Raw genomic sequence first — 20,312 nt, 5'->3', positions numbered from 1 at the left:
CTAATTTAGCTTTCCAGACTGATGTCACCTAAAATTTAGTCAAAAGTAAGAATATTAATATTTATTATTATAATATTATCATAAAGACAAAAATATCTTCTTCCCATGAGCCATCGGGCTACTCAACACCCACAATAAACTCCAAGTTATCACTAAACACTGCTGATACTTGGGTGGGGATACAATAAACCATGTCAAGTAATATATATAGTCATATGAAAGGGCATGGAGAAAGCTCTACAGCAGACTTTTTATTTTTTCAATGCAATGCCCAATGATGTCACAATGACACCAAATGCGCTGTCTGAATGCTTTTTTTCTCTTCATCTTATTCTTATGTTAAGTGTATGAAAATAATTAAAAACACTTCATGATGTCATTTATAACTTGTTACTCCAGTTGAGTTTCAGTAACAGCAGTGAGTTTCTTATCTTGGGCTGATACATGAGCAGTACCTTCACCTGCTTCCTTCATATTCTTTTGGTCTACCTGGTAGCCCCCCCCCCCACACAAACTTTGATGTCAGACCTTTTTTTTTGCCTTCAATATAAGCCACAGTGCATGTCTCAGGGGATACAGAACTCATCTCCTCTGTTACTGGAGCCTGAGCCTTGCTTTTTTCTTTCCCATTTTTACCATTGTCATTTCAGAGGAAACACTGTGGAAAGTTGAACCTTCTCTGGCACTATTTTTTTATCTTCTTTTTTTGTCAGAAATTCTCCTGCACAGAACGCCCCAAAGTTAATGTTTCTTTATTTAGAGAAATGGAAGTGTTGCAGACTCTGTTCTTACTGCACTGCTTATATTAGCGATTGGCTCAAACTCCAGAATATTCAATGAATCTGATGGTAGTTTTGTGTGTTTACTTTTTCTTCCACACTGTAAGAACATTTATATGCAAATATTAGTGACTCAGGGCCAATTTCACTACTTTCAGCTGCATGAGTAAGGGTATATACTGCAGCTGAACAGACGTATTCAACACAATCTTTACACAAATACAACTTCTTATGCAAACTTCTTCTTAAATGCATTAAGAAAATCACTTATTTTATAAAAAGTTGAAATTAAGATTACTTGGCACAAAAATTATTTTTAAAAAAAGACTTTTTCTTAAAGTTTGTGTTTTGTTTCTGTGATACTTGCAATTTTTCCCCTAGAAAGGACCTCCTGGGATATTTTTGCCTTTTCTATTGTTTGTTTTTGTTTTTTAAGGTTAATAACCAAAAAAACAACAACCCCAAAACCCACTGTTCACCACAATCAGGCTACAAAATGATTTGCACAAACAGCCTCTAAAATGATGATAAACGGAATCTATTTATGCATTATAAAGATGTATGAGTGTATTATTTTTAGCTAAATGTGCCCAATTGACTGGCTCCTGCCTATACAGTTTTTGTTGCCAAGGTGTTAAAAATTCACTGGAATGAGAGTAGACTATGTGATTTGTAGGTATAATGCTTAAACTGACCCTGGAGATTCTGAACCATATCCAGCAGCACTGGTGTCAGGGTCTGGCTGTAGTTGTGGAAGATATCCAGGAACAGTACTTCTGTGCAGGGCTAAATACAGAAATAAGTTAGAACAAATAAAAATAGAGACAAGTAGTTGACAGAATATTAACACATGCAGCATCACAGTTAGCTTAAGTCATTACAGTTACTTTTTATAGGATCACAATTCTTCAGTCTCAACAGCACCTTGGGTTCTGCTGGGCATTTAGAGGTGGGATAAGGTGAGGAGTGCAACTATCGCATTAATATTTGATAAGGACAAAAACAAAAGTCATACAAAAACGTGTGACAAACATAAATAAACAATACATTGTGTTCCCAGTTCAATAGAAATACAATCAATATAACACTGTTGGGGGATTTTTGTGTGTGTCTATGCTCAATAAAGAAATGGCCTAGACGACTTCATTAGTTTACTGGGTTAAAAAAAAGCATATTAAAAAGGTGTAAGAAAGAGGTCATGGTCTGTGCCATTTGTGAAAACATGCCATTTGCCACAATATTAGTGAGAACTGGTATACTGGTAGTATAACCGGTCCTCTCACACGGTACTTCAATCAGCTTCATAAGATAAGATAAGATAAGATAACCTTTATTAGTCCCACACGTGGGAAATTTGTTTTGTCACAGCAGGAAGTGGACAGTGCAAAAGTTATGAAGGACAATTAGAATAAAATAAAATAAGAATAAATACAGTACACAACTGTACAGAATAGAATAAAAATAGAATACTATATACAGTAGAATAAAATAGAATAAAATATACAATAGGATAAAAATAGAATACAAATACTATATACAACAGAGTGAAAAATACAACAGTGCCAGAAAGATTATTGCACATTTGTGTTATTGCACATTTGTGGATGTGTGTGTATGATCAGTTAAAGTCTTTGTTGTGGAGTCTGACAGCAGTGGGGAGGAAAGACCTGCGAAATCTCTCCGTCCCACACCGTGGGTGCCGCAGTCTCCCACTGAAGGAGCTGCTCAGTGCTGTCACAGTCTCATGCATGGGGTGGGAGATGTTGTCCAGCAGGGATGACAGCTTAGCCACCATTCTCCTGTCACTCACAACCTCCACTGGGTCCAGAGGGCATCCTAGAACAGAGCTGGCCCTGCGGATCAGCCTGTTCAGTCTCTTCCTGTCCCCAGCAGAGATGCTGCCGCCCCAGCAGACCACACCATAAAAGATGGCTGAGGCCACCACAGAGTCATAGAAGGTCTTCAGGAGTGGGCCCTCCACTCCAAACGACCTGAGTCTCCGCAGCAGGTACAGCCTGCTCTGCCCTTTCCTGTAGAGGGCGTCTGAGTTATGAGTCCAGTCCAGTTTGTTGTTCAGATGAACACCAAGGTACCTGTAGCTGTCCACAGTCTCAATGTCCATACCTTGGATGTTCAGTGGTTGCAGTGGACGATGTTTGTGCCTGCGGAAGTCTACCACCAGCTCCTTGGTTTTACTGGCATTGATCTGGAGGTAGTTCAGCTGGCACCAGTCCACAAAGTCCTGAGTCAGTCCTCTGTACTCCTTGTCGTCCCCATCAGTGATGAGGCCGACTATAGCAGAGTCATCAGAGAACTTCTGCAGGAAGCACTGGGTGGAGTTGTGGGAGAAGTCTGCAGTGTAGATGGTGAAGAGGAACGGAGCCAGAACCGTTCCCTGTGGGGCCCCCGTACTGCAGACGACCCTGTCCGACACACAGCCCTGAGTCCTCACATACTGTGGTCGGTCGGTGAGGTAGTCCAAAATCCAGGTAGTGAGGTGATGGTCCACTCCAGAGTTCTCCAGCTTGTCCTTCAGAACCGAGGGAAGAATAGTGTTGAAGGCACTGGAGAAATCAAAGAACATGATTCTCACAGTGCTCCCAGCGGTCTCCAGGTGAGCGAGGGAGCAATGTAGGAGGTGAATGACGGCATCATCCGCTCCAATGCCAGGCTGGTAGGCAAACTGAAGTGGGTCCAGTGATGAGCTCACAAGGCGCCGAAGCTGAGCCAGGACCAGCCGCTCCAGGGTCTTCATCAGGTGGGATGTCAGAGCCACCGGCCTGTAGCTGTTGAGGTCCTTGGGGCGTGAAGTCTTTGGCACTGGTACAACACAGGAGGTTTTCCAGAGCTGTGGGACTCTTCCCAGGCTCAGGCTCAGGTTGAAGAGGTGCTCCATCACACCACACAGTTGGTCCGCGCAGGACCTGACGACCCTCGAGCTGATGCCATCTGGACCCGCTGCCTTCTTGCCATTAATCCTCCTCAGTTCCCTCCTAACCTGGGTGGTTGAGAGAGACAGGCTGGAGCCTTGTGTTGATTGTGTATTGGATGCTGTTGTTGGGGGTGGGGAGGAGTGAGCAGGGTGAATAGAGGAGGTGTGAAGTGTCTGAGGTGTCAGAGGTGGAACAGCAGCAGTGGGGGTGGGTGAGTCTGCAGCCGATGTTGAAGACTGCCTCATGGCTGAATCAAATCTGTTGAAGAAATGATTCAGTTCATTCGCCCACCTCACATCCCTCCCAGGCAGAGAGTTCTGATGTTTGTGGCCCGAGATGGTTCTGAGGCCTCTCCAGACTTCACCAACGTTATTTTGCTGAAGCTGGTTCTCCATCTTCTGCCTGTAGCTATCCTTCCCATTCCTTATCAGTCCCCTCAACTCTCTCTGCACCCTTTTCAACTCCTCTTTGTCTTTGGATTTGAAGGCCCTCCTCTTCTGCTTGAGGACAGCTTTAATTTCCGGGGTAATCCAAGGTTTGTTGTTGGAGAAACACCGTACAGTCCTGGTAGGTACGGTGTTATCCACACAGAAATTAATATAGTCCGTAATGGATGTAGTAAGGCTGTCGATGTCCTCTCCGTGGTCGTCACAAAACAATCCTTAAGAGCCTCCTCGCTCTCCTGCGACCATCTCTGTACTGTGCGGGTGGCTGGTGGCTCACTGCGCACTAAGGGCTCATACACAGGGACAAGGTGCACCAGGTTGTGATCAGATCTGCCCAGGGGAGGGAGAGGTGATGAACTGTATGCCTCTTCAGCATTGGCATACAGTAAGTCCAGTGTTTTATTGTCTCTGGTTGGGCAGGTCACATACTGGGTGAAGGTGGGCAGTGTGGAGTCCAGTGAGGCATGATTAAAGTCCCCTGATATTATGAGGAGGGCTCTCGGAGATTGTGTTTGCAGTCTGCTGACCACTGAGTGGAGAGTGTCACAGGCTGCATCCGCGTTGGCCGAGGGGGGGACATACGCTGTTATCGCGATAACATGCGAGAATTCCCGGGGCAGGTAGTACGGACGCATGCTAACGGCTAACAGCTCAATGTCTCTGCTGCAGAGTTGTTCTTTTACAGTGATGTGCCCAGGGTTACACCATCTGTCATTCACAAACACTGCCAGTCCCCCTCCTTTCCTCTTACCGCTGTCTCTTGTCCTGTCCGCTCGAAGCAGCTGGAATCCCGGTAGTGTCACACTCGTGTCCGGAGTTAGCGGTGTTAGCCACGACTCCGTTAGCATCATGATGCTACATTGCCGGTACTCCCTCTGTGACCAGGTTAGCGACGTGAGCTCATCCAATTTATTGTGCAAAGACCGTACATTTCCAATAATTACAGAAGGAAGAGATGGTCGATAACGTCTCCTTCTCGGGCGACGGCACTCCTTCCCAGCACGACACCCCCGTCTTTTCCTCCTCAGTTCGCTGGGAATGTCGGGTCTGTCCGCCGGCAGTACTGCTGTGCGACGCAGCGCTAATAGCTGATCCTTACTGTAAACAAAGGATCCCTGCTCTGGGTCCCCACACACGGGTGAAAAAAGTAGAAAAAAACTAAGAAAAACGACCATAGGACAAACAAAACAGATTCTAACTGATACAGAAACGATCCGTCTTGAGGTTCACAATGTGCTAAAAAGTTGTTCAAATAAGTTTTGAGAAAATAACAAGTCTGCCACCAAGCCTAGTGGTTGGTTATTTTAGCCTATATTTACATTTAGAGTTTAATGTACAATTTTTAAAAGTAAGTGTTCTACTTGAAAAGCAGCAAACTCTTTTGTTCATTAAAAAAAACAAAAGTGTCACGTGGACTCCTAACAAATTTCTTTGAAATTATATATGAATCCATTTAAATCAGGATACATTGCAGTTGCAGCATACATTTGTGGATCCTGAGGCTATGAGCGTATCTGTGGCTATTTTAAGACTAACTTCTCTCAAAAACAGAAAAGCTTCATAATTAATTGCCATGCACATGTATGAATTGATGTGTGAATTCAGAAGTTACTAGATTCCAAAATATATAAATAAAATCATCCTCTAAGGCATTCAGTTTTATAGCACTGCATTTTAAACAAAACAAACAAACAAAAAAACTATCAGAAAGGAACACCGATGATTAAAAGGTATGAAAATTCACAAAATTGTTGTTTTCTAGAAGAATTCAAAACTATGAAGTAATTAGATGTTTAATAAGTTCTTAGACCATAATGCCATTTTTTCTTCTGCTGCTGCATGCCTTAAATGAATAAAAATTTGTACAAGGCTTGGAGTTCACTGAAAGAATGTGTTACTGTACTTCAAAGAAACAGCAGGGCAGACGTTTGTCATCTGAAGTGATGAAAGTAAGTGGAATGGGGCACAACACAGGAGGGGGATAGAGAAGAAATAGGACCATGGATAAAAGATTTTGTCATGCATCAGCAACAGCTGAAGATAAGCCTCTAAAACTAACTAGACTCATGACAACCTTTAAAACTCCAGGCACCACTAAATGTTTTATGATGCTGCAATGTATACAGTCAACCACCACAGAACTGCACAGCATTTCTGAAAATACAGCACACACAGAAATATGTAACAATACCGCCGCAATTAACTGAAATGAAACTGGCTGTTATGATCATTTAAATCTACATTTTTATTATTGTAAAGACAGACATTAGAATAGATTTCTGTCTGTTCTCGACATTCAGTTTTACCCAAAAACACAGGGGATCGATTTATTTTGCTTTATTTATTCCTCTAATGCTTTTTTTGTATGATGAGGCAAATGTTTAATTTCCTTCTTCTTTTGAGCATAAGACTGAACGGACTGTTCTTCCAAACCAACTCAGTGTGCTATATATGTAACAGTTCAAAGTACTGGTACTCATATAGCACTTTCCTATTCTAACTGAGCACTCAAAGCAAAGCAAAACATTCACCTATCCATAAATGCTCATGAATGTGCTGGTAGAGGGGACTGAATCACTGATCTTCTGATTAGTGGATGACCTGGTCTACCCTCCTGAGCCACAGCTACCCTATTAATTTACCATTTCTCTGCACATATATATAGATACATATAAAAATATACTTACCCGCAGACTGTATTTCCAAGAGTCACCACCTGTCTCTTCCACAGCTGAAACAGTTACAAAAAATAATTATCTATTAGAAAATGTTGATCAGGAGGTGATGGCTGACACTGCGCAACAGAAACATCATATATATCATGACAAAGCCCTGAAATTGCAAATGTGTTTTCTCGCACACACTCCAGTATGTGGCTCTGACTGACTATAAAATTGGACTCAAATGTCAACAGACTGAACTCCCACACTGGGCCCTTGTGGTTTTAGCTTTATGAAGTGTTATGTCTGAGTGGTCAGTGTCATTACATAAAGCCTGTGAGGACACTATAATGTTTTGAAAATATATCAAGATCTCAAATGCTGCCTATAACTACAAAAGCGCACCAAGAGCTACACCCTATAAATTATGTCAATTGACAGTTTTAAGTAGAATCAAAAATAAGTATTATAAATCACAAAGTATTGATTTAAATTGCTTTAAATCTGCAAACTGTCCAATTTATGGATTAAGGGTATTAATATAATATGGTCATATGATTGTATCAATCATTTACCTAATGCTGTAGATTCTCCCTAATACTTCAAAATTCAAAATACACAAAAAAAAAAATCATTGCAAAATCCATACAAGTTCAAATCTGCGAGCATATTTGTAGATGTGATATTACCAAAGCTCTCAGGGTCCTCTTCCCACATTGCTAGCTCTTCCTCTGTGAGAAGGAAGTAGTGTGAGACAAGCCGACGTCCAATCTCTGTCAGTGTGGGGTGGGTGAAGAATGCCGTCTTGATTTTGTGAGCTTCCAGGCTCTCTGGTTTACTGTCTGAAGGATGGAGAGATACAACAATAAATAAAGGAAAAAGACAACATTTCAGTCGTAAGTCATCACAAACACAGACACTTCTCTTCAAAATATTGTTACTTAATACAATCCAAACATTGTATTATATCAGTACTGTCGCTACAGACATTTAGTACGTAAGATTCCTAAATATAAATAAGGACTGCAAGGCAAAATCTCTTAATTTTAGGCAAGGAGCAGCTGAAGTTATCCTTAAGTGTGACAAATTTTTTTGCTGTCTGCTCATTAACTTCAAAATCGTAATACATTTTAATAATGTTTCTGGCAAAAAAAAAACAAAAAAAAACTGTGTTGCTCATTTTTTATTTTGTATTAATTTGTGCATGATTTAAGGTTACAGTAAAAGAAGAATATTAAACAGCCCTTTAACTTCCTCATTTATCTTCTCTGTTATAGGAAAGTAAACTTGAAGTCATAACCAACTCTGACACAACAACACAGTCAGATATTCGAATGAAACCCAGAGCCTTGGATTGTTAGAATGGGAAAGTTCTCGAGTAAGGAACCCCAGAGATTATGCTAGCTGACAGAAGAAAGACCAACTGCTGTGCCATTTGCTAATGAAGCACTAGAAACCTCAGACAGCTTGGGAAAAGAAAAAAGAAAAAAAAAAATACATGGATCTGCGATAAAGTACAGTGACACCGATGGCGTTATAGCCCTGTGCTATTCAAACTCACTGTCAGTGACGCGTATTCAAGGGCTTGTGGCATTTCTGCTGACTTCTAAATCACAAACCTAAAATGAAATGTTTATTACCTACCTAAAGCATCATTTTAATTTTTAGTGTTATCGCGTATATTTTTCAGTTATTCTCCAACCCTTCAGACTCCTCTTTCCCCAAGACACTCACAACTTACCATCAATGTTCTTGGCGGGTTTGTAGGCATCATTCTTTACAATCATCTTGATGAGGTTCATGCACTGAACAATAAAACGTTCAAAGGTCACTCCCTCTCCTGCAGGCGTGAACACGTAGGTAACAGCAAACTCCAGGGAACGCTGGATTAGCGGTATAAATGCGCATGGATGGTATTCCAGGAAATCTAACAACTACGTGAGAGGAAGGAGTAGACAGAACACAAGGACAGATACATAAAAACAGTGGTAAATTAAAATATTTTAAAGAAGAAGCTATAACAGGCTAGCCTCAGAGGCAGGATGCACAACTTATTCATGAACAAGTAATGCAGTCATTTATATCATTATAAATTAATAGATGGGTCAACTCACAACTTTAGTGTACAAAATGATGGTCTTTTCCAGCTTTTCTCTGCATGTGCTGTCCGAACCAACCTGGCGACCTGAAACATAAAACAATCACACATCCTTGTTACTTGAAGCAGTATTACACTGAACATATGCATGCAGCATTCTTGGAACTCATTTCATTTAGATCCAAGAAAGATACCGGATTAAAAGGTAGAAAGCAGGAACTGCATCTGCAACTCTTATTAAACTCTTTTTTTTAAAAACAAAAAAAGAAAGAAAGCAATGATAAAAATTTTAAGAGCTTTATAATCCTGGATATTCAATGCACAAATGACAAAAAGGAGGAGAAAAAAAACTGAAAACCTGATCACTCCGAATTAGTCGTTAGATGTATTTATTTTGGAAGAATTTACTTATGACGTCTTTGGGATCAGCGATGAGGTTATAGGGGTATTAAGGTACACCACAGAAGAAATCTCTTTCCCCATTCCCCTAGTATTTTCCACTTCAAGGCCAACCTCTTCACTGATTAAGAGATTATTACTTGCATCTGAAATAAAAATGTTTAAGATCTCAGAGCTTAGGCAGAAAAGCCTTAAAGATAAAGACTGCCTGCTAGATGACAGTGATAGCGACCTAACATTAACAGACACATCATCTCTAAAGATCCTGTGTTGGCAGTATAGTGGCATTATTTTTTATAGAGGAGTTACTCTATTGTGAAGGCAAAAAAAATCTAAATTTTTAAGCAAGATCTTCAGTTTGAGGATTTAGAAATAATCATGATAAAGGTCATAAGAAGTTTCAAAGTCTGACAAGAAAAGCAAATAAGTAAGTGTCCGAAGTCTTTATAATTTCTAATGCCCATCAATTGGTGCACTTGATTTTAGTAAACATTTACCTAATGCATATTAAAGTAACAACCGCTTCTTTTAAGTCATTCCCAATGATGCTTGATATTCACTTTATAAATTAATGTTTTAGATTAAAACAAAGCAGATATGATTTATGGCTTGGCTACCTTGTGACTGAAAGTTCCTACTGCATGTGTATGGTCTCCTCAGGTTCTCAGTCAGATTCACATTTTTGCTTCTTAAGAACTTAGGATGATTTTATATTAAAATCCAGGTCTGAATATCTTTAAAAGTATATTTTAATTCCAGTGACATCTATGCAACAAATACAATTTCATCAGCATAAAAATGGTATTCTCATATGTGCAAAATAAACAGCAGTATGTCCAATACCTAGGAACACATTCATCAGTCAACTTGGAATATGAGTTAAAATCACTACAAGTTGTAATACACCAAAAAGAGATGCTTTTAACCGATAGTAGAAAACATAATTGACATTTTACTTATCAAGAGATAGGGGAAAACCCTTTCAAGGATCTCAGACTGATGGGAAGAAAAAAAAATTGCAAAAACATGTTGCTCTTATTGTCCCAAGTGAGCTAACAATGCCATTTACATCAATAGTTGCAGTACAAGGAAGACCGGAAAGAAAAGAAAGGGGGGCAAGAAAGTTGACTCTCCAGCTAAGACTTCCTTTTCTTTAAAGTCAGATGCCCACTACACCTTGCTGACCCTCTGATAATCCCATGAGTCCTTTACAAGCGCTGATGCATATAATAAAGTACAGTAATATAAAAGCTAGAAAATAAATGACTCGCTCCCTCTGATGTAAATTTTGGCTCCATAAAACCACTCATGATTCTAGAGGCAATAAAGATGTCCTCTATAGTTTACATCCTTGCCAAACTCATTGTTGAAATCAGCTCTGCCAACAACAGTCTCACACATTCCTCCAACCACTTGTGAGCATGCAAGGTCATTGTTTCCTTCAGCTTCATACACACTTAAACTTCCATCAGCATGTACTAATTTGAAATGACAAAAGCTTCACTAAAAAAGCAAAATAGGTAAATTTTGCTTTGTTTACTTCTTTTTGGCCACATATTCTTGATCCATACAAATTTTCAGAGCCCACTGCATTCTAACTGAATTCGTGCTCATGCCAATGTTTCTCTGATGATATGCAACAGTTGGTAATGTTAGATCTGCAAAGTCACCCACATACTAAGGAACCATCTGAGCGATCAAAAATATCTTTAACTAAGCAAAGAAACATATTTGAAGAATTAAACCTTTATTCACTGTTATTAAAAGATAAGCAGCTCAGAAAAAAAAATATATGTATATTACAAGAATATAGTGACTGACAAAAATAGACAGGCGATCTGTCTTGGAGTAAAAACCTCAAAGATAAAGAGTCTGACATCAGAATGGACCACAAACATTGTCCCCAAGAAACCAGTGTATATAGCTGACCTTATCAGACTGTGCAGAGCTGATATTTCTCACCACAAGCACTGAGCTGTCTTTCCGTTTCCCCTATCTGTCAGGCTAAAATACCAACAGGACCATGATCCTGTCTCCACTGCCATCAGCAGGGTGAATATTAGAAGTGATAGTACTGGCTGATACTGCTAATGATATTTTTCAACATCTGCTGCTACGGCAGATGGTGGAGTTGTGCCTGAGATTTATCTCAAACTGATTGGATGCTATGACAAACTTTTATAGAAAAGAAAAAGAGACCATAAACAGTGAGATGAGAAGAAAAGTAAGCTTACGCAGCTGCCAATGACCCAAGTAGCTCCCAGTGGATAGAAATCCAGCACAAGGGCATGAGAAACCTTTTTAACTGATGGAACTGCACTGCTCACAAAAACTTAAGGGAACACTTGATCATCACAAGAAAATCAATGGCTCCATAAGCAAGACTTTACGGAGTCTGGTTCTGACAGAAGCCATGACTTCAATTAGGTAAAACAGGCGGCCAACGTCCATGGTGCTGGGCTGTGAGCACAGGTCCCACTGAGGATGTTGGGACTTCATGAGTGTTGCATGAAGTCTTTTTCTGACGGTTTGGTCAGGAACATGGACATTAGAAGTCATTTTGTCACCTTTTGATGTAGAGCTGGGTTGATGCCGTTCTACAACCCTGTCCTACTCCCCTGAAACTGCTAGGAAACAAAGCGAGTTTTCTTCCAACACCATGTACTGGCTCCATGTACATTCTGGAGGAGCTAGACTACTTGTGCAACCTGAATGGGCTGCAGATACTGTCTTATGCTATCAGTAGTACAAGGACTAGGACTTGCTAAAAGAAAAACTAGAGAAAAAAGTCAAGACAGATAAGATCAATGGTCACCTCCAAAATCATTCCCGTCTTGGATATTGTCTTGGATGTTGCCCTTTCTGTGTCTCTGGCACTTTCAAACAGCTAAAATGGATTCAAAATTGTTTGTGCTTCCCAACTGTGCATGAAGTTTAACTGACTTTGTGGTATGCAATGATAATATGTTCCCCTATTTTTTAAGCAGTATACACTGTAGGGACTAAGATCATTTGCTGTAGTTCTAGTTAACAAGAAAGTCCCTGCTTTTTAAATGTTAACACTCCGGACCCTTCCCATTTCTTTACACAATAGCTAAAGTACACGTCAACTCTAGTATTAAGGAGGGAATATTAGTATTCATGGTTTATTGTCCATAGAGCCAGAAACTTTTTATTATCAAATAGAAAATAATGGAAAAATGCACATTTCTGCCAAAGAAGCAACAGGCTTTTTGTCTGCTGATCACAGACTAATCGTGAACAACCGTGTAGTCACACCTCACAGGCCCATCGTGATCCAGATGAAAGAAAACCAAAAAGGGGTCTTTGGAGATTATATTAAAAGTAGATTCTAAATTCCTGGATGAATTTCTGTGACACTTTAGTACCTAGAATAATGTGGCCCAAAATTGCAAATACCTTCCATCAAAAGGAGTCCCCACTCAAAGGTTGTGATTAAGTAAAACACAGGATACATTCTACTCACCCTCAGGTTGTTTTGAGCAGCACTGTTGAAACTCAATAAATACACTATTAAATTGCAATGTTGGCTTTTTGAGTTTAAAGTTTGTGAAGTGAAAGAAATACTGTTTTAAATTCAACTGCTGCTCATAACCAGAATATAAAACTATAGGTCAGGAAAACCTTGAAAAAACGACACAGTAAAGAACTATCATCACAACTAAAACAACATATTATCAAGGAAAAGAGGCAAAGAATAGGACTGGAGTGGCTGATAGGTGGGATTATGTCATGCTTTTTTTATACTCTGAACTTATGTTCACATGTGCACGCACATGATTATCAAAGACAATTCATGATGTCTTTTACTTTTTTCCTCAAGACATAAAATATTCATAGATTAGGGCGTCTTTAATTCAAACTATTTTTTTAATTTTAAAAAAACCTTGTAATTAGACATGTTCCAATACTTCAGAATATAAATTAATGAAAAACGAGGCCCGTTAGGATGATTCTCTCTGAACTTTTCATTTTCAATTCGACCACCTAACTTCAGAAATTATAAATTATCGGAGACTTTTCAGGAAATGCCTTCTGCATGCACTACATGAAGCACCACTAACACGTTGACTGAAGTGTGAAGCCTACAATCATATACTTAAGGAAAAAGAAAGCAACATATACTCACAGCATTCCAAGAACTGTTTTAGCCTTTCAAACACTGCATTCAGGAAGCCCTAAAAAGGAAGAGAGGGTGAAATAAAGTTTAATCTCTGACATTTTTGCATTTGAATCACTGATGATTGCTTCATTCGTATTGCCCAAGAGGATATATACTGACAAGGGAATAACTTTTGGTATTTGTGTAGGTGGGGACGCTTGCAGCTTTACTCAGGAGTATATATAAAATAAAAGTGCCAGCTACTCGGTATGAAAGAGAATCAATTTTCTGTAGCCTGGTATAGTCATGGCTTAGCATGGGAAATTAGATGATAGATGGAGACACAACTGTTTAGTTCTGCAATAATGTGCAGCCATGAGGTCAACAGCAGTGGCATTAATCACGCATTCAGCCAACACAGTCTAGTCAACAACTAAAGGTCCTAAAAAGAGTGAGTGAAGAAACGGGGGGGTCACAAGTGGAGCACAGAAGACAGTGCGGAAAATTACAGAGAACACGGTTCACAGCAAGCGTTCGATATGCTCATGGTGGGATTTAGACAGAGGGGTATAGGCAAGGTGCATGGGGGGGATATCAAAATGGAGCATGTAGGAAATTACAAACTGTGAAAAGGGGGTGCAAAATTATTTTCAATCAAATCAGCCATGTCAAAAAATATTCTAGAACTAAAGAGGAAGGGAAATGAGGCTAATAGCAATGCCAGGGAAGAATGCACAAGGATGAGGAGAAAAGCAAACAAATGTCAGCAAAATGAACAGAGATGGAAAATGGATACAGAGTGATAGTCATCAAATGGGTATGTCAGCAGTACTGTGAGAAGGAGATGAAAAAGGCAGATGAGTGTCAAATAGGCTAGTTCGCTTTGAGAAAAGATCTAAGGGAAAAGCAGTGAGTGGCAATTTAAGTAGTGAATGTTTTAGCTCTGTGATCAAGTATATGGGCACAGACCAGTTTTACAATGGCACAAGTGAATGTGCCTTTTTTAATGCATAACTTTTTGGAATGGAGTGACACCAAGATGCTGGAAAGCTCCTGGATGTTATTCATCCAGCTTTAGTGTTTTTTGTCTATGTCGAACAAGCTCTATTGAAATTCTATTGCATCCTCACTCTTTTAGTGATTGTTTGACAATCAAGCCAGGAAGATTATCAACTGCAAAATGAGTTTTACAATTCATCACTGTGGCAGCCTGTGTGCAGAGTGACAATGTTCTTTATTCTTAGAGACAGTATTTTCCAACTCACTGCATTTCTGCAATAATGCAGCCACTGTGGTGAGAAGAAAACAAAAGTAATCTTTTCAGAACGCTCATGTCATGTGTAAAGAGATTCATTGTAAAACAGCTTTTTAATGGGACCACAAGTATGAACTCCATAAACGATGCCATAGGGCTGTGACACACTAAGCAGAGTTCAAGGGAAGTGCCAACTTAGAACAGATGGCTGCACAGCTCATTCTTCTGAAAATGTGGAATTTGAATACACTGGACACTCAAATCAATGGCATATAGTAATGTGCAAAAGTATCAGTCCACCTCTTTGTTCCTTTAAATTTTGCTAGGGAAATGGGAACAGCAATGTCTTAAAAAACGTACACAAATGGAAATGTAGTCTATAAGGCGAAAAAGGGAGCTTGCACACTTCTAATGAGCTTGAAGGTCAATATTTGGGATGACCACATTTATTCTCCAACACAGCCTGAACTCTTATGCAAGTTTTCTTACAGTCTTCAAGTAGTTTTAAGGGACAGTTCTCCGAACCTCTAAGAGCACATTTAAAGCTTTCTTTGGATGTTGGTTGCCTTTTGTTCCATTCTATGTCGGTTTTATCACACATTGCTTCAATGATGTTGAGGTCTGGGCTCTGGGGAGGCCAATCTAGGATGAGTGGTGTTCCATTGTTCTTATGCACCAAACTGGTTTTTATATAGTTCTTTCCTAATCCACTTGAGCGCTCAATCTGCTTCATTCACCCACTTATACATGCACTTTTTTTCAATCCTTTTCTACCCAAGTGCTTTCTATCTAACACTCCACTCACACGCCAATGAACAGATCGGAGAGCAACTTCGGGTTCAGTATCTCAACCAAGGATACTTATCATACAGACTGGAGCAACCAGCCATCGAACCACTAACCTTACGACTAGCACATTACCAGGAGGCAAGGAGATTCTATGCAGGTATGCTTTTACTACATTGGCAGTGTGTTTAGGATAATCCCCATGCTGAAGAATGAAGCTATTGCCTACCAACAGCATTTTCCAGATAGTATTTGATGGTGGATCCTCCACAAAGCCTCCACTGTGTTTTACTGTACACACTCAGTGCTGTACCTCTCTCGGTCTCCCCTGTAGATACTGACAACAATCTGAACTAAAAAATTTCAAGTTTGCATTTATCACTCCATAAGACCTGTTGCCAGTTAGAACTCATTTTCAGTATAGTTCTTGTGTAATTTGTCATACCTCAAACCTTTTCTGCCTATTTCCCTTCCTTTCGAATGGCTTCTTGATTATCACCCCTCAACTGAGACCATTTTTGTTGAAGCTTCAGTGAACAGTAGATGGATCATCTGAAAGGTCAGATCCATTTCTCAGGTTTCAGTTTTAGGCCTGACACTTCTTTTATCATCCACCTGATCCAGTTTTTTGTTTGTTTGTTTTTAGGGCACTGCACACCATGCCATGATATACCATGTTTTCAGCTAATTGCTCTTTGGGAATCACCTTATTGGTGCAAAAATATTAGTTTGTCATCTTTGGTGGGGGGTTTTATGCACTGAACTAAATAAACGGGAACAAATTATGTGCTTTCAGTAAAAGATACAATTTAAAATTTGTTCTTCGCTATCCTATCTGTCATGTGTAGACAACTCAAATCAAATTTATTCGTCTAGCACAACACTAGTTGATCCCTTGAATTAGGGTTTTTTTAATGCTTGAATGATTCAGAGGTCAGCATTAAGTGGCTTTAACAAAAATACTTCCTCTGAAAATGGTCAGGTACAAGGACTGGACTGAAAATGACCAAAAAATAAAGTGTCCACAGAAAAACTTTCAAAGACCTTCACAAAGCCTGCAGAACTATTGCTCAACACTGCTTCGTTTTGCTCTTTGGAAGCAAAAGCAAATGCACACTATTGTATGAGGAGAACAAAGAAATTAGTCTCTATATACAATGAGCACGCAAGCAAGACCTACTAACCAAGCCTTTTAGGATCATTCTATGTAAAGTCAATCAGTTCCTGACCACTTCATAAGTGGCTAACTGTTTTTTGTATATAACTTTTGTATATTTAATGAAACAATGCAGAATTATAACATCAAGCTATGAATGGGTTGAATTTTTGCTGTATTTCATTTTTCTTATTTTTTGAGTATTTTTGAGCCCTCATAACTTCATAAGAAGAGGACATAGTTACAACCGAGTGTCACAACATATTAAAAAAAAAGTCTTTTTGGTTCATAACTATTGTTGGGTAATAATAATGTCTGAGCAAAACAATACAAATTTAATGTCTAGAATGTAGACTGACAGGAATGAGCAGCATTAGTTTATCTGTTACTCATGACCTAAAATCTGAAAAGAAAAAAAAAAAAAAAGAAAAGAAAAAAAAAACTAGAAATTTTCAAGGGTTACAGTTTTATTATTATTCGAAAAGGGTGCTCAATCAACATAAGTTATAGCATATAAAAGGTGTCCTTTATACCCATAATTTCAGGCTCATCTTATAGCACGATTCTTATTATTTTGTTATAGAACATTTGACACACATCAGCTATCAAAATCAATGAAGCAACTCAAGCAACCCAGTAACCTACAGACACTTCACTTCAGTTCCTGACAGAAACATGACCTTGAAAGGGAACTGGAAATTAGATCATGCAATATGAATTAAAAGGGTTTTCTTCATCATCACACCCATCATCAAAGGAAGAGCAAAATGAGAGGTGACAACTCATCAAATTCTTAAAGAACTAATCAATACATAAAAGAGCATGACACATCCATAAACCATCAACTCTCTGACAAACTTAAATAAAAAACATGGAGCAGTAGCTAAAAACATTCAAAACAATTTAAATGAGATTCCTGTTACTAGATAAAATTTAAAAAATACTGGCAACTGCCAGTGCTACCCCTCAGCCTTCTAACAGACACACCTAGGACATCAATTGAAACTCCTCAGTGCACTTATTCTTGAGTTATCACACTCACAAACTTGCGTGTCCATGCCGCCCGCCGGCGTGGTAGTGACAATTTCCCATCAGTCTTTTGAGCTGAGGGGTAAAAAGCTTAACACATGGCAAAAGAGTGAATAACTAAGTTTTCTATTGAGAAAATAGGGTAATTTCTTATTAACTGTTTTTTTAAATTGATTTAAGAGACATTACCCACTCTGAATCAGCTCATTTTTTCCCAACATTAACTTTAAGTTATGTCCAATAAAAAGAAAGGAATAAAATGTTGGAAAAAGGAAACATTTTCCTTTGTCTCCAAACAATCAAGGGTCTGACTCAGACTCACTGCAATCACTCTCAGACAGCTTTTCAAATAATTGCCATTGCAGATAATAATAATTGCCATTGCCAACACATTGCAATCAATGTGAGACAGTCTGCTCCAATAAGCGCAACTTGGCTATGACGCATCTCTGTGCAACAGAGGAGTCGACTCAAATGGTTGCCAACTGGTTGTATTCCGGTTATATTCCTATATAAATGCAAGACTGCTGAGTGCCCATATCATTCTGTAGATAACTCTCCATCCACAGCAGCTACATCACTATCAGAGGAGGGAATTCTCTTTCAGATCTACAAGACTCTGGCTGGACTCTGAATGTAAGTAATTAATGTGGTAGTTAATGTGAACTTCTGCGTATGTAGACGGCAACATGTTTACAACAGATTTACAAATTTTACTTATCACAAGCAGATTGCAAATTTGACCCCATTCAATCGCAATCTTATAACAGACTGATAGGAGACTGATTATATCTTCTTGCCATTTTATTGCTATGTTGATGCACCAAAGTCTCTTTCAAGACTGCACCTGGTGAGTAGTTGCAGACCTGGTCCCCATCTTTTCAGCAATCATTTCAAAGGCAACAAGATCATTGCACACAATGGCAATCCTTTTTGTCATGTCAGTTTCAAACCACTGTTTTTCCAAGTGTAAATACAGCATTAAACAGTTTAAGATAGTTACTCTGTGCTTAGTCATAATGGCATTATGTTGCTTACTTGTTTCTGTGAGAACCTTCAATTTCACAATCCACAAGTGGAAGAACGCCTAATTATTTTTAAAAGATTACACAACTTCTTACAGTGCACACTTGGAGCCTAATATTAATATTTTTATAGAACTTGATTTTAACATAGTGAGTTATATTAAAACATGGTTGCCTAAGTAGATTCAAGGTAGGCATATTCCTGTGTTTATTCAGCACCAGAAGAATGACAACTATTAAAGTAGTAATTACTAAGAAAAGCAACAAAGTAAATATGAAATATTTACTTTAAAACACTACAATGAGCTGGAATAACCAGTGAAAGCTTGAGGCAAACATCCGTTTAATGAAAATATTGTGACCATCTTATAACCTTCAGCCTGGAGGCTAAGTTGTCGTCTCATTAGTGGAGAAACAGGGCGCAGTAAACATTTTTTTCTGTCATAAAAATGTCCTTGCCATCTACAAGCATAAAAAAGCAGGAAAAAACAAATAAAGCAATAAAAATCAGAAATGACAGAAACATAACAGCAGAAGCACAAAGACAGAAACGGCACAGCAACAACTGAGCACATTTTTAATGTTAATGACTCGTTGACCTTTTGTGACGACTTACATTGTATCAAAGACAAAAGGACAAACTGAATTCCCTTTTGGCAACTAACATTTATTTTTAATTTTCAGTTGTTCTGGCTTTAATAGATTGACAGAACCTATATATATGTATATCATAAATTAGTAATAGCCAGCAATTCTGGATAGCTTCAAGCATTTCTTTAATGTCAAAGTTGTTACTGACTGCCTTTACTTTCACAGAGTGCAACAACATACGACCCGCACCTCCAATCTAATCTACTTAATTGGAAACCCTGACTCCAAATAGCTTTTGGGGAAGTCATTAACACAGAGGTTCACTAACATTTTCCAGCCTGTACCATAGATGATTACTCAGTGCTTTCAAAAAACACCAGAGAACAAAACTACAACAGTTTGGGATCTGTCAATTTAATCACACTGTGTGTATGAATATGTAACAAATGTACATTTTACTACGAGTTAAAATTCACAGAAGATAAACAAAAACTGAGACGTTTTGAAATTGTAGGAGACTACGTGTTGTTTTGTTGTTGTTTTTTAATGAAAAATCTGATGAGGTCACATATGTCCGAGGCTATATTGTTATATATTTCAGCCCACAGGTTATACCAGTGGTGGCATCCTTTAGGTGAAAAAAAGCATAAATCCAGGAAAATAAGAAATACTGCTGATCACAGTTTTACATGGAATTCATTTATGTTCTTTTCACTTGCCTACATACACAGTATAGTGATTTCAGGTAATTTTTTTTTTCAGACCCTCAAGAGCACTTACCTTCACTGAATGTTAAGAAGCACCTGAAAGCTTTAAATCAGTAAGCCTAAAGGTTTATATCTATTGTTTCACTGCACTAGTAGATAATTTAGTCCTAAGTGCATTCAATTTGCTATACTGAAAAGGTTATCTGATAAAAAAAATAATTATCATCAGTATAGTTAGCAGCATTATAGGACTGTACAATGTGCTCAAGATACAATTCGTTTAGGTACAGAACAGGTAAATGCACCAAAATGTTTTCCATTTTAT

General features: G+C 38.8%; 1 protein-coding gene across 1 annotated transcript in view; it reads right to left on the bottom strand.

The window, feature by feature from the left end:
- Positions 1-20,312, bottom strand: part of ipo11 (importin 11) — a 132,495-nt gene that overhangs the window by 85,199 nt on the left and 26,984 nt on the right. The window contains exons 8-13 of the mRNA XM_063490574.1: positions 13,466-13,514; positions 8,933-9,003; positions 8,560-8,752; positions 7,508-7,660; positions 6,846-6,889; positions 1,475-1,565 (exon numbers count right to left, since the gene is read on the bottom strand). Coding sequence (XP_063346644.1) covers positions 1,475-1,565; positions 6,846-6,889; positions 7,508-7,660; positions 8,560-8,752; positions 8,933-9,003; positions 13,466-13,514 — 601 coding nt within the window. The remainder of the gene's footprint in view (positions 1-1,474; positions 1,566-6,845; positions 6,890-7,507; positions 7,661-8,559; positions 8,753-8,932; positions 9,004-13,465; positions 13,515-20,312) is intronic.

This window comes from Pelmatolapia mariae, linkage group LG12 (assembly GCF_036321145.2).
Source record: "Pelmatolapia mariae isolate MD_Pm_ZW linkage group LG12, Pm_UMD_F_2, whole genome shotgun sequence".
Classification (NCBI taxonomy): Eukaryota; Metazoa; Chordata; class Actinopteri; order Cichliformes; family Cichlidae; genus Pelmatolapia; species Pelmatolapia mariae.
The sequence above is the reverse complement of the archived record's forward strand: the minus strand, read 5'-3'. Positions and strand labels throughout refer to the sequence as shown.